Here is a 12,127-nt window from a genome sequence, read left to right as displayed (position 1 = left end):
AAAGAAGTGATGGAGCCAGGATTTTAATATTTGACACCGGGGGCATAACACTAAACTTTTAAGAATGTGTAAGTGTCTGTATATATGTTAAATTGTATTCATGTGTGTATTAGTTTCCTAGGGCTCCTATCAAATTACCACAGACTTGGTGTCTTAAAAACAACTGAAATGTATTACCTGACAGTTCTGAAGGCTAGAATCAGTTAAGGTGTTTACAGGGCCATGCTGCCTCTGAAGGTTCCCGGGAAGACTCCTTTGCCTCTCCCTAGTTTCCTGGCTATCCTTGGCATTCGTTGGCGTGTACCCGTGTCACTTCAATTCTACCTTAATCTTCACATGGTCTTTCCCCCTATATTCTGTGTGTCTAAATGTTTTTCCGTATAAGGACACCAGTCATTGGATAATAGAGCCCACCCTAATTTAGTATGATGTCATCTTAACTTGATTACACTAGCAAAGACTATTTCCAAGTTAAGGTCACATTTTGAGGTTCTGGGTAGGCATTAACTTTGGGAGATACCATTCAACCCAGTATAGTCCATCCTCTGCCTGCCCACCGCCCCAGATTTACATCCACCCACACAAAATCAATTCACTGCATCCCAGCATTCTAAGTCTTAACCTTTTCCAGCATTTAAGTCCAAAGTCTCATCTAAATGTCAACTCAAAAAGTTGCAAATCTCTCCTCACCTGAATCATCTAAATCAGGTATGGGTGATCCATTGTGGGAAAGAATTCCTTTTCCATCAGTGAACCTATAAAATTTGAGAGCAAATCACCTGTTTCTAAAATACAGTGGTGGAACAGGCATAGAATAGACATTCCCATTTCAAAAGGGAGAAGTTGAGCCCCAAGGAAGTATGAAACCCAGCAGAGCAATTTATGTTAGTTGTGGTGGCCTGAGGCTAATCCTGTGGCTCCCTGCTCTGTTCTCTGGCCCCTCAGGGTGGCCCCACCCTTTGCTCCTCTACCCTGCTTTTGGAGTCCTTCCCTTTACTTGAACACATTTGCTGCCAAGTACCCCGTGTCCTCTAGGCCATTTTCTTGTGTATATTGATAAGTGTACTTATTGACAAATGCAACATTTAAATAAACACAAGAGCACTGCAGTTCAGGACTGCCTAAGTGGAGAGTTTCATGCATAGGTGTAACTCTATAGGTTCATATTTCAACCTAGTGCTTTTTCTGCTTTGAGCCACTTGCACTGAGGGCTTAAAGAGCTCCTTTGTCAGTAACATACTACAGGCTTTATGCATGTATTTTTTGAAACCTGTATTAGTAACTCAGACATTTTTGTTTGATTTTGGGTTTGTATCTGGATAAATTTCTGAACAAGTGAGCTAATAAGTCAAGCATTATTGTGTATATATTACCTCAAATTTTAGAAGACTGTAACTTCCCATGCAAGCAAGAGTATATGTAGTCCAGTACTTAGAAAATGAAACTACTAGAATTTCTAATGATTTATTATTCAAAGCTAAATTTTATTACCTTGAAGCACACAGACATTGCTCAACTCCCCCCTGAAATAACTGGCCCCTTTTGTTTAAGAGTGGTGAACTTAAACTGAGATGCTGTGTGTGTGTGTGTGTGTCGCTGACCTTGTTTTGGAGAGAAATGGATATAGGTGGGCTTTCAGGTTCTGAGGTTAGAAGGATTTTCTTACTTTTCCATAGGCTTGCAGTAGCAGCTAAGGGTGTTGACTATAAATTATTTTGTTGTAGGTTATTAAAGTATGTTTAATAACCTGGTTGCTGTATGACGTCGATTAGTTGATATTGCAGAACACTTATTTAATATCTAACACTGCTTTCCCTAAAGTTTAAGCTATAAGATGGAGTTTATGGTTTTTGAAAACTTGGTTAGTGGCTCTATATAAGTTTTGTCATTTTGTCTTACGTGTTATACGTAAACGTTCTTACATGTGTGATAGAATGATTAAAATGAAGATTGTAATGGACATGAATACGTGATGGTATTAGGAGGATTTTCCAACTTAGGTGTCTAATTATTCTGTCTTCAGATAGCTTGAGGGATAAATGTATTATTATTCTGATATTTCGTACTGATTTTTTTTTTAATTCCCATTTCCTAGATAAACTAAATACTTAGGAATACTCAACCACTGTGTATTTTCAGCATAATGCCACAGTGTGGCGCTGTTTCCCTTTGGCTGAATCATCTTTTTCTGTTGCTGTGAAGCCTCTTATTTTGTGGAATAGATAAGATACTCTCAAAAGTATGTGAAAACACTCTCACATCAGGTAGTTTTAGCTGTACATAATCAGTTACATGATTGCTTTCCAGTGATTGTGCTAGATTGCTTTTTATGTTTATCAGTTCGTTTTTTATTAGCATGCATATTTAAATTATTTTCCTTGATTGCCCCATCATATTTAGTTAAAAATCAGAGGGCTTCTTGAAGGTTATGAAATTATAACTTGAAGAAATCAGCAAATAAAATGACACTATAGATGACAAGAAGCATATCTTTTTAAATTTTAGGCTTTTTGGTTGGTATTCTGTTTAAACTGCAGTTCCACTCAAAATACACATTTTAAGAAAGGAACACTGTATTAAAATTGTAATGCTTAATATATACTGATAACAAAAGATGAATACAAGTCACATTTGATTTCTGCAATTACAAGAGGTGCTCAAAGTGGTTACCATCAGCGTCCAGACGTTTCTGATTATGGTGAACTACTCCTTGAGCAACGTTGACCAAAGTGTCCACTTGCATACGTTTTTTTGGCACCACCAGTATATAATGCTGTCTTCCAAATCCAAGATAACTGTTCTTACCATTGTTGTTATTATATTTACACTGTTTGTGCCAGAATCTAGTCAAGAGGAAACAGTTCATATTTATGTAGATATAGTGCTCCCAGTATTTAAAATCTTCAGATTTACTTTAATCATTTTACAAACTTGCTTGCTTTAGTTTGTTTAGTGTATAATTTGTCAAGCCAGTATGTACTAGTGAGGCTTGCATTTTTACAAGACAGTTTTTATTAAGGGCCTTAAGGAAAGTGTTGAGGAATAAGCACCAGATTATCAAAGGGGTTCATATCCCCAAAAGGGTAAGAATCTTCTGCTCTGGGACTTATAAGATCACAATTTAATATTTCATTGATGTTCCATGAAATGACTTTATAGCTTTGCTGGGCTACTTTTAGGAAATAATCTTTTAATGTTTATATGAACAAATACAAACAAACAGTAGACATTAATTAAATTCATAAAATGGATTGAAAAATTATTCTTCTTGAGAAGAGTAGAGGGTTAAGGAGTAGAGATAGATAAATGAGTGTAATGAACTTGAAAATAAGTGAGGATCTTTGTCTTGAACTATTGGATTACATATTATTGTAGGGACATTAGATACAGTTTCTGGCTAAGCAAGAGGAGACTGTTTTGACTATTATGGTGAGGGAATCTTAATTTCATGGGAGAAATGGCTCTTAATATTTTCTACCCTTGAGATAAGTATGGGAAAGGTAGGTGGTTACTCTAGGAGAAACTGTAAACTCCCTATGAAGGACCATGTCTGTTTTGCTCATCATGATATTTCCAGCATCCAACACCTGGGTATTTTTAAAATGAATAATCATAATGGGATTTCTAATTGTTGAATTCTCGGGGGGTGAGTTAGTTATTAAATACCAGGGGATTTGACTTTTTTTTTTTTCTAGACGTACTATGTTGGCTATCTGTCCCTTTTTAGAGTTGTAGTCAACCAGTTAAGAATGGCAAGTTTTTGAAGTTGGGTATTTTAGAAATGGGAATTGGAATTAGAGTAGACAAGCAATGTTAACAGAATTGGTAGAGGGACTGCCTTCAAGAGGTTTTCTAGAAAATAATGGTGCAGAGGAACATTTAGGAAGTAACTTACCAAGTAATAGTTAGCGTTCATTTATTCATATAGTAAACATTTGTGGTTCATCTACCTTGGGCCAGGCTTTCTGATAGGCCAGTTAGGCTGTATGTGTAAGGGCAAGAACCATGATCGATTTGTTCTTAACCATTAGTTCACTACACATTTGTATTAGGTTGGTGCAAAAGTAATTGTGGTTTTTGCAGTTATTATTAACCTTTTAAACTGCAATTACTTTTGCACCAACCTAATACAACATTTGTACATGTTGTACATCGTTGTAGAATAAACAAATGAACGATGATGGAAAGCTCCTGCTTAGTAGTAAAGAGAGACAAATACATAATTATAATATTATTGTGACTATTTAAAAGTAAGACTGGCTTATGATTTTCTTTTATATGCTGTCTTTAACATATTTGGTAATAGAACTGCTATTTTTAATTCTTTATTTCCTCAATTGACAGGTCGTGGCTCAATTTCCGAATTCTTTCATATTATGAAAAGAAAGTTTACCAACAAAGAATGGGAAACAATCAAAAGCTTTAAGGACGAATGGACTCAGCTGGATATGTTTTATAGGAATTGGGTATAATTTCTTTTCTAATTTTGAGAGTAAATTCCTGTAATGATTCTATTATCTTTGATAAAAGTAGGAGCAAAATTTTTTGGTTATGCAGTAGTTCATACAGTGTTTTAAGAAAATAGGTCATTACTTGAGAACTTCATGATTTTTTTGTATGCATTATTGTAACAAATTTAAGAAACATGAACTTATATTTAATGGTCAATTAGAAGGTACTTACTTTTGAAGCTAAAATAAGATGTTTCATTTATCACTTTTTTACAAATAATGCTTAATTTCTGTTTTAAAGGAACTCACACATGAAGCCTTATTTAACACTTATATAAAATTTTCTGTATGCCAGAAGACATGACTTAAAGCTCTATGTAAGTTAGTTACTGTAATTATAACAGCCATCTGAGAAAAGTACTATTATTGTTGCGTGTTACACATGAGAAAATAGAGGCACTGGGAGCTTAACTGGTTTGCCTTAAGATCCACAGCTGGTTTGTCTTCATGCTACTATTAGAGTAAAAAAATAGCTTATAGCCATAATGTAGTATAGAGTTAAAAATCCAGATGTGTTGGACCTGTAGGTTTTATGAAAAATGTTTATCTATTAAAAGCTCTAAGAGTAAATGTTTCTTTTTATTTTAGGCACTAAAAGAAAGCTTCATAAAAGCCATAGGTGTTGGGCTAGGATTTGAATTGCAAAGGCTTGAATTTGACATATCCCCATTAAACCTGGATATAGGCCAAGTTTACAAAGAGACACGTTTATTTCTGGATGGGGAAGAAGAAAAAGAATGGGCATTTGAGGTAAGAAATTTATCAGAATTGCTATCACTGTAAGAATTTCCTTATTGTGTGCATGTATGTGAGATTAATTTGGGGAGGCTAGTCATTGAAACTAGACACAACTGGAACCCCATCCTGGTGCTGAAGGTGAAGTCAGGGAAACTCTGAAGTTTAAGCTGATACTTGAAAGGTATGTCATACCGAGTTAAATAAAATGGGAAGGGAAAAGAGGCTTGGAATAGAAAGATTTTTGTGTGTAGGAACAGCCAAAGGAAGTTGTTTTGGCTGTACCACGAAGAGGGGATTCCGGATTAGACTGGTAAGATCATGTAGGCCATTATGGGTTGGGCTAAAGATTTTGGTTTCTATATTTGGTTTCTGTCACCAGTAATTCTTGGTTGAATTGCTAGTGAGAGAAGCAGCATAAATTCATTTAAGCCAAAAGGACATAAGCTATTAGTGTTTCATGTAATAGGACCTCAGAATTAAGTAGAATGTTACTGAAAAACTCAGAACTCGTATAGTTTACTTTGCCTTTCTTTAGGTCCTGGCTTCAGTTTTCTCCCACCCTTGTTTCTCATTCTATACACCAGGTTTCTTAACTTCTCTGGTCTGTATATGGCAGGAAACAATTGCCTACCATCCTTACATGTAACAATGTATAGTATAACAACCCGCTGAGATTGGTGAACTCCCTTTCTGTTCCAAGTCCTAAACGTCCTGGGGAAGGGACTTCCTGGCCTAGCTTGTGTCAGATGTTTATCTCCTAACTCATCATTGTAGCCAAGGAGGTGGTTAGGTGTCCAGAGCCCAACAAATGGGTTGCATAATAATGTGGTTGTTCCTGTAGTAATGACCTGAATCATGTGCAGAGAAGGTCACTCCCCAGAATAAAGAGTTAGCGATGAGTGGCTAAAGTAGGAGGTTTTTCTCAAGAGGATTTAGCAGGTGTTAAGTAGAGAGTGATGAGATCAGAGTCCTGTCCATGATTGTGGAGCTTAAGGAAGTGAGGAGTCAGATGTTACGATCTATTCTGTGACTTACAGGAGCATCTATTGAGAAACTGAGTACGAGAGAACAAGTGGGATTTAAGTTTGAGAGGACATGAAACCCGTATGAAGGTAGCAAGTAGGTGAAGGGCTGGGCTAGAGGGACAAAAAGTCATAATTATTAACATGTGCATGGTTGTTGACGTGTGCTTGGGATTTAAAGGTGCAGCTGTGAAATTACCTAAGTTAGAAGAGAGAGAGGCCCTAGGACAGACTGACAGACTCCAGAGAATACTGATATTAAAGGTGGGTTGGGGGAGACTGAGAAAGAAAGACCAAAATAGTTAGAAGTAGAATAAGAGAGTAGTGTTACAGGATCCAAGGGCAGAAAGTATTTTGAGAAAGTCAAACCTGCTAACATACCAAGTAATGTACGGATTCTATCAATTAAAGAGCAAATTATATTTAGGATACTATAAAAGAGCACAATTTAAAAAATTGTAACCAAAATTATTTAAAAATGCTTTAAGAGTTAAAGGGGTAAACCTCAGCCATTTCACTCATGGGGAATCCTTTATTTTCTTTCTTTTTTGCGGGGGGGAATCCTTTATTCTTAACGGTGCCCAATGGAATAGGCCTTAATAACAGAATGAGGAGGGGAAGAGACAGTGATTGGGCCAGTTTCACCTTTTTGGGTGGCAAAGTTGTCTGAGTTCTGGGGACTAAATACATGCTATGGAAAATGATAGCCACTGGGCTTGAAGTGTTTTGAAAGGAGTCCACTCAAACGGAACTCAAAAAGAAAGAGGCAGTGAGTGTTTACTGTATATTAGTTGCTGAGGGCAGGAATAATGAGATCAGAATGTACTCTAGCTCCAGGCGTGGTACGGGGCTAAAGAGCTGGAAGTGGTTCTTTGATAATTCCACAGATGCCCAGCCCATGAGATAACCCAGCATTTGGATATTAGATACGACCTAGGGTTCTAAAAACTGAATTACTTGTACAATAGCGTTTGTCATTACTTTACCCCTTTCCTCCAATCCCTGTCCTCTTTGCCACCCACCTTAAAGAAACCAGAGTGGAAGAGGAAGAATAGAAGAGCAAAGGTGAGCCCACGGGGGAGACTGTGCATTTGTTCTAGGATTGAAATATGATTTTTTTTTTTTAAAGCCAAAAATGACTGAAGAACTATGACGTTTGCCTAAAAACTTGTCTAAGAGTTGGAAAGTAAATCCATCAGGGCACATTTGAAAGGCAGTCATGGAAGAATAATTAAGTTGTTTATGAAATGACCCTGAGTGTTTTGCCCATTCAGTGTACCAGTTATGTAAATAAGAAAACCATATATGTTAGGTGCATAGATTTAAGTGTGGATTGTTTATTACACTATAACCAGGTCCAGGAGGGGAGAGTGAATTTAACAGAATGAGTTTACTGGTGTGGGCAGCCAGAAACCAGGGGTTAAGGGGAGAATGGTGAGCCTAGAGCCAAAGGAGGCCTACCTGGAGTTGAGGAACTCAGGTGGGAGCTTCCTGTCAGGGCACCTCCACTACCGCACAAGTTAAAGACCCAGCCTTTGGGCAGGCAGCTGCGGGAGGGCAACGATTTCAGTGTACAGCTGTGGCATGAGAGATCTTCACTGCCCTTTCCTCCTTTTCCTTAACCCTTTCCATTTTCAGGCATACACACTAAATTCATCCACTCTAGAAGAAGTAGGACGGCATGGTGGTGGTGGTGGGGGCGGTTCTGGAGTTATTAAGAGAGATGGAATCAGTCCCTTTCCCTGTTGAAGGCTTCCAACTCAGAATTAGGTTTGAGCTGAGTTCGTGAGAGGAAGATGCTCTTTATGAGGTGAGAATAACTGCATTTGAATTAAACAGGACAAAGCATCTTGATTCAGAGAAAATTTGATACTTGAGAGTGATTAAAATGTCATTTATGAGATCTGTTCAAGATATCATCCAGGGAAAGAGAAAAATGAATTGTCAGAACTTGTTTAAAGGGAAGTGTTTAAGAGAATAGGTTGCCTTCTATTCCTACACCATGGAGTCTAGCTCCTTTGTAAACTGAAGACAAGGTATGAAAAAGGTTCAGCCCTTCCCCACTTCTTAAGTGTACCTCTGAATGAAAGGTCTGCACAGGACAGCTTTGCAGCGTCTGCTCCCTCTTGCCCAATTGTGCAGATACTACTTCCTGAAACAGTCAGTTATGACCAAACACCATTAGCCCTATGGCTAGGTTTTCTTCTCATATGTATTTGGTAACTAAATTTAAGTATACGGGCCTTTTGAGAAAGTATTGCGCCTGGGCTGGAGCCAGGACAAATCCCTAGTAAGCACTACATGTTGGAGACTAGTTTTCAGCAGTTAATGCATATAGCCAGTGAATACCGGAATCTCTTCAGACTCATACAATCTCTCCTTCATAGTGTGAGAACAGGTTAGTTAAGCTGAAAACAAAAGTCCTATTTCTGCAGGCAGCATTAAAAGAATGCCTGCAGGATACCAGAAATAGTAATGTTCGCTCCAGGAGTGCATCTGGAAGGTACCTACTGGCACCCGAGTAAATGATGCAGTGGGCTATGGGTACTATCCTTATCCGAGCAGAGCTAAAGGACAGTGCCATCATTAGAATAAGTGGTAAAATTCTGCATCCTAAGAAATAAGGAGCATTTATTTCCTTGAATACTCAAAAGAACACGGTAAATGAAAATTATAAAGAAAATGAAGACTAAAAAAAATACCTTCTCTTTAACAACATTCAAGAAGAGAGCGTATTTGCTGAGCTCCCGGATGGCTCAGTTGGTTGGAGCGCAGGCTCTCAACCACAAGGTTGCTGGTTCGACTCCCGCAAGGTATGGTGGGCTGTGCCCCCTGCAACTAGCAACGGCAACTGAACCTGGAGCTGAGCTGCGCCTTCCACAACTAAGATCGAAAGGACAACTTGACTTGGAAAAAAGGCCTGGAAGTACACACTGTTCCCCAATAAAGTCCTGTTCCCCTTCTCCAATAAAAAATCTTTAAAAAGAAAAGAGAGCGTATTTGAAATGGAAGCTGAGAGCCTTAAGGAGAGAATAGGCTTGTCATTAAAAGAGCTGTTAGGGGAAGTTAGTCTATGAAACCATCTATAATGTATAATAGTGTATAGAAAAGAGGACAAAAACCCTGAAATTCATACCTGGAAAAAAATGTGCTTCATCGCCACCCTCTAACTGTAGACATTTTCGTAAGCGTTCATTCCTTTCCTTTCATGGATCCACTCTCACAATTAGCTCTCAAGTACTCTACCTTTCTATATATCACTACTAAGTCTTTAAGTCAGATTCTTCCACTCTCAGACTCCTCTATTTCTCACTACTATGTGTTTCTATCTGAAGATTCATTTCATAGACACTTTAAATTCTGCATATTGCCTTATAAGTGATTATTTTTTTAACTTTGCTTTTTTGATGGTACCACCATGTAGTCATTCGGGATAAAAAGCCGAGACCCATTTTTGGTTCCCCTCCTACTCTCCGTTTCATACCTGTCTATCTACTTAACAGTGACATGCTCCCTTCTGAAAACTGTTGTGTCCCCTGCCATTTCCCCAGCGTGGGCCCTCTTTACATCTGACTTGGACTAATGCAAGAAAGCTCCTATCTGGGTTCCTGTCCATTATTTTGCTTCGGCCTTCAGTCTTCATCACTCCATAGATGGACTCCATTTTGCAGGCAGATCACAACCTGCTATCTGCTATTCCTTGACTATCCCCAGCTCTCCTTTTCTAATTCTTCCATGACCCCCTTCTCAACTACACCCCCATCACTTTCAGTCTCCTTCCTGCCTTCTTTAATAATTTTTGCCCAACTTCTCTTTATTTCCTTTAAGACCAAGTTTTTTTTTCTTATGACATACCACATTTTGCCTCTGATCTCTGCAGTTATCTACTTGTTTTACTTCCCCAGTGCTCCCCGAGGGCAGGGGCAGTGTCTTACTTAGCATTATATCTGTTACAGACCTAAAATAGCATGAACATAATCAAGAATCCATTATTTACTACAGCAAATCCAAAGTATTTTCCACTTATCTGAGTATTGTATCTCATATTTAGAAAAATAATACTCTAGAAAAAATAGGAAATCTTATGCTGAAAGGAATCTCATATTTTCATAGGTTCTTAATTTTCATAACCAGTTTCTGTTAGGAAAGTTACCACCAAAATGTTTCAAATGATGAGATTAGATGAAATAGAAATTCTTCGCTTTTTGAAAGGGAAATACTTAAATAAGTAGAAATCTTAACATTTATGACAGATACAGTCCATTGGGGAAAAATTATAAAATTTGAATGTTTTATGTTAATAGTTTAAACTTTTATTTTACTTTGTTTATAAGGCAGAATACATATACTAAGAAGAGGATATGCAATTTTACTGAAACAGATTGATCTTTGTAATGTAATGCCAAGCTATCGCCTAAAAAGATAAAATATTTTTCCTCCCCTTGGGTTTGTTAGAGATTATAAGGACATTTTGGTATTCACAATAATTTTATGGATAAAAAATTATAAGATTAGGAAAATCTTAAAAATTTAGAAAGTCTTAGAATTAAATCTTGCTTAGTAGCATTGAATGAACCAGCTTTCATTAGCTAGCTAGCTAGCTGGTTTCATTTCTTTTGTAACTAATAATTTATTATAAGTCTTGTCCTAGGCAGAAATAATTTAAGGCAAAGTTCATCACCTCATCGAGCTTTAATTCTAGTGGGATATTGAATATTAATGTTTGACTACTAAGCCATTATAAAATAGCTTTTCTAATTTTGCTGTGTAAAATTTCATATTTATATGATGCCGATGAGGTCTGAGTAGATACGATGAATTTTTATTTTGAAATCAATCTCATTGAATTTTGGCTTGTAACGAGGTAAGTGGATAAATTGTGCAAGGTATATTGGCATGTTAGTAAACAAGCTGAACACTAAAACTGGTTATTGCCCATGATTACCTTTGATGTTTACCTAAGTTACAGACACTGCAGAACTACTGATCTAAGTGGTTTTCCAAAAGTAATTATAACCAAAACATCTTTGTATAATGTTCATATTATCAATATATTCTGTGTAAAGAATGCTAGGATAACTATGTATCGAAAAGAATAGTTTTGTTGTTATAATATTGTGAGCTTGTTTTTAAAGGGAAAATAACCTATTAAATCTTCTCTGATACTTAGCTAGTTATATTTTTTCCTCTTTAAACATGCTTTCCTAAATTTATCCTTACTGAATTTCATTTTTTGCTAATTTGGATATATTAAGATACGAAGATAAGAAGAGGGTAAAGGATGAAAAATCCCTAAGTAATACTATTTCTGATTGTAGTTTTCTGTTTCAACTGATGTCTTATGGAAGAATGCCTTAGTAAAGTGGCTTTCTAGTGAAATTTTTTACTTTTTTTATAGTTGTTAATAACTTTTAAAAATCATCTGATAACTTTAGTATTGGTTACATTTTAAGCTCCCCATCTCCTCCCCCCCACCACCGTTTTGTCTCATACATAGGGGAAAATAGAAAATTGCATATTCTTTGTCTTAACTATAAAATTCCACCATTATTTTCCATAGGCTATAGTATGTAGTTAACTAAATGTTTATAAACCTGTGTTAACAATCTTTTTAATTGCTAACATTAAGCGTATACAAGAATTAACATCAGTGAGGCAGATGGCTATCTAGATTTTTCTCTAGATAGCACCCTTCATCTATGTAGTCTCTGATTGAGAATGTATTATATTAATAATCATTAAGAGACATCATACAAACCAAAAATGAGCAATGTTCTATTAGTAAAAGGGAGAGAAGGGGGCTTATATTTTAAAATACTTAATGTCAAAAGGCTAACAAAATATGACAACTGAATA

At 36.7% G+C, this 12,127-nt stretch overlaps 1 protein-coding gene across 7 annotated transcripts in view; it reads left to right on the top strand.

Moving 5' to 3' along the window:
- AASDHPPT (aminoadipate-semialdehyde dehydrogenase-phosphopantetheinyl transferase) overlaps nt 1-12,127 on the top strand; it is a 66,580-nt gene that overhangs the window by 9,551 nt on the left and 44,902 nt on the right. For 4 of the 7 annotated variants that reach the window (XM_074335536.1, XM_074335538.1, XM_074335535.1 and 1 more), the window contains exons 3-5: nt 4,345-4,466; nt 5,100-5,261; nt 7,301-7,336. In XM_074335536.1, the coding sequence (XP_074191637.1) occupies nt 4,345-4,466; nt 5,100-5,261; nt 7,301-7,336 (320 nt within the window). The remainder of the gene's footprint in view (nt 1-4,344; nt 4,467-5,099; nt 5,262-7,300; nt 7,337-12,127) is intronic. The other 3 variants (XM_019747823.2, XM_019747824.2, XM_074335539.1) reach the window with 1 other exon arrangement.

Source organism: Rhinolophus sinicus, linkage group LG06 (genome assembly GCF_036562045.2).
Source record: "Rhinolophus sinicus isolate RSC01 linkage group LG06, ASM3656204v1, whole genome shotgun sequence".
NCBI lineage: Eukaryota > Metazoa > Chordata > Mammalia > Chiroptera > Rhinolophidae > Rhinolophus > Rhinolophus sinicus.
This window is presented reverse-complemented; position numbering and strand designations above follow the sequence as displayed.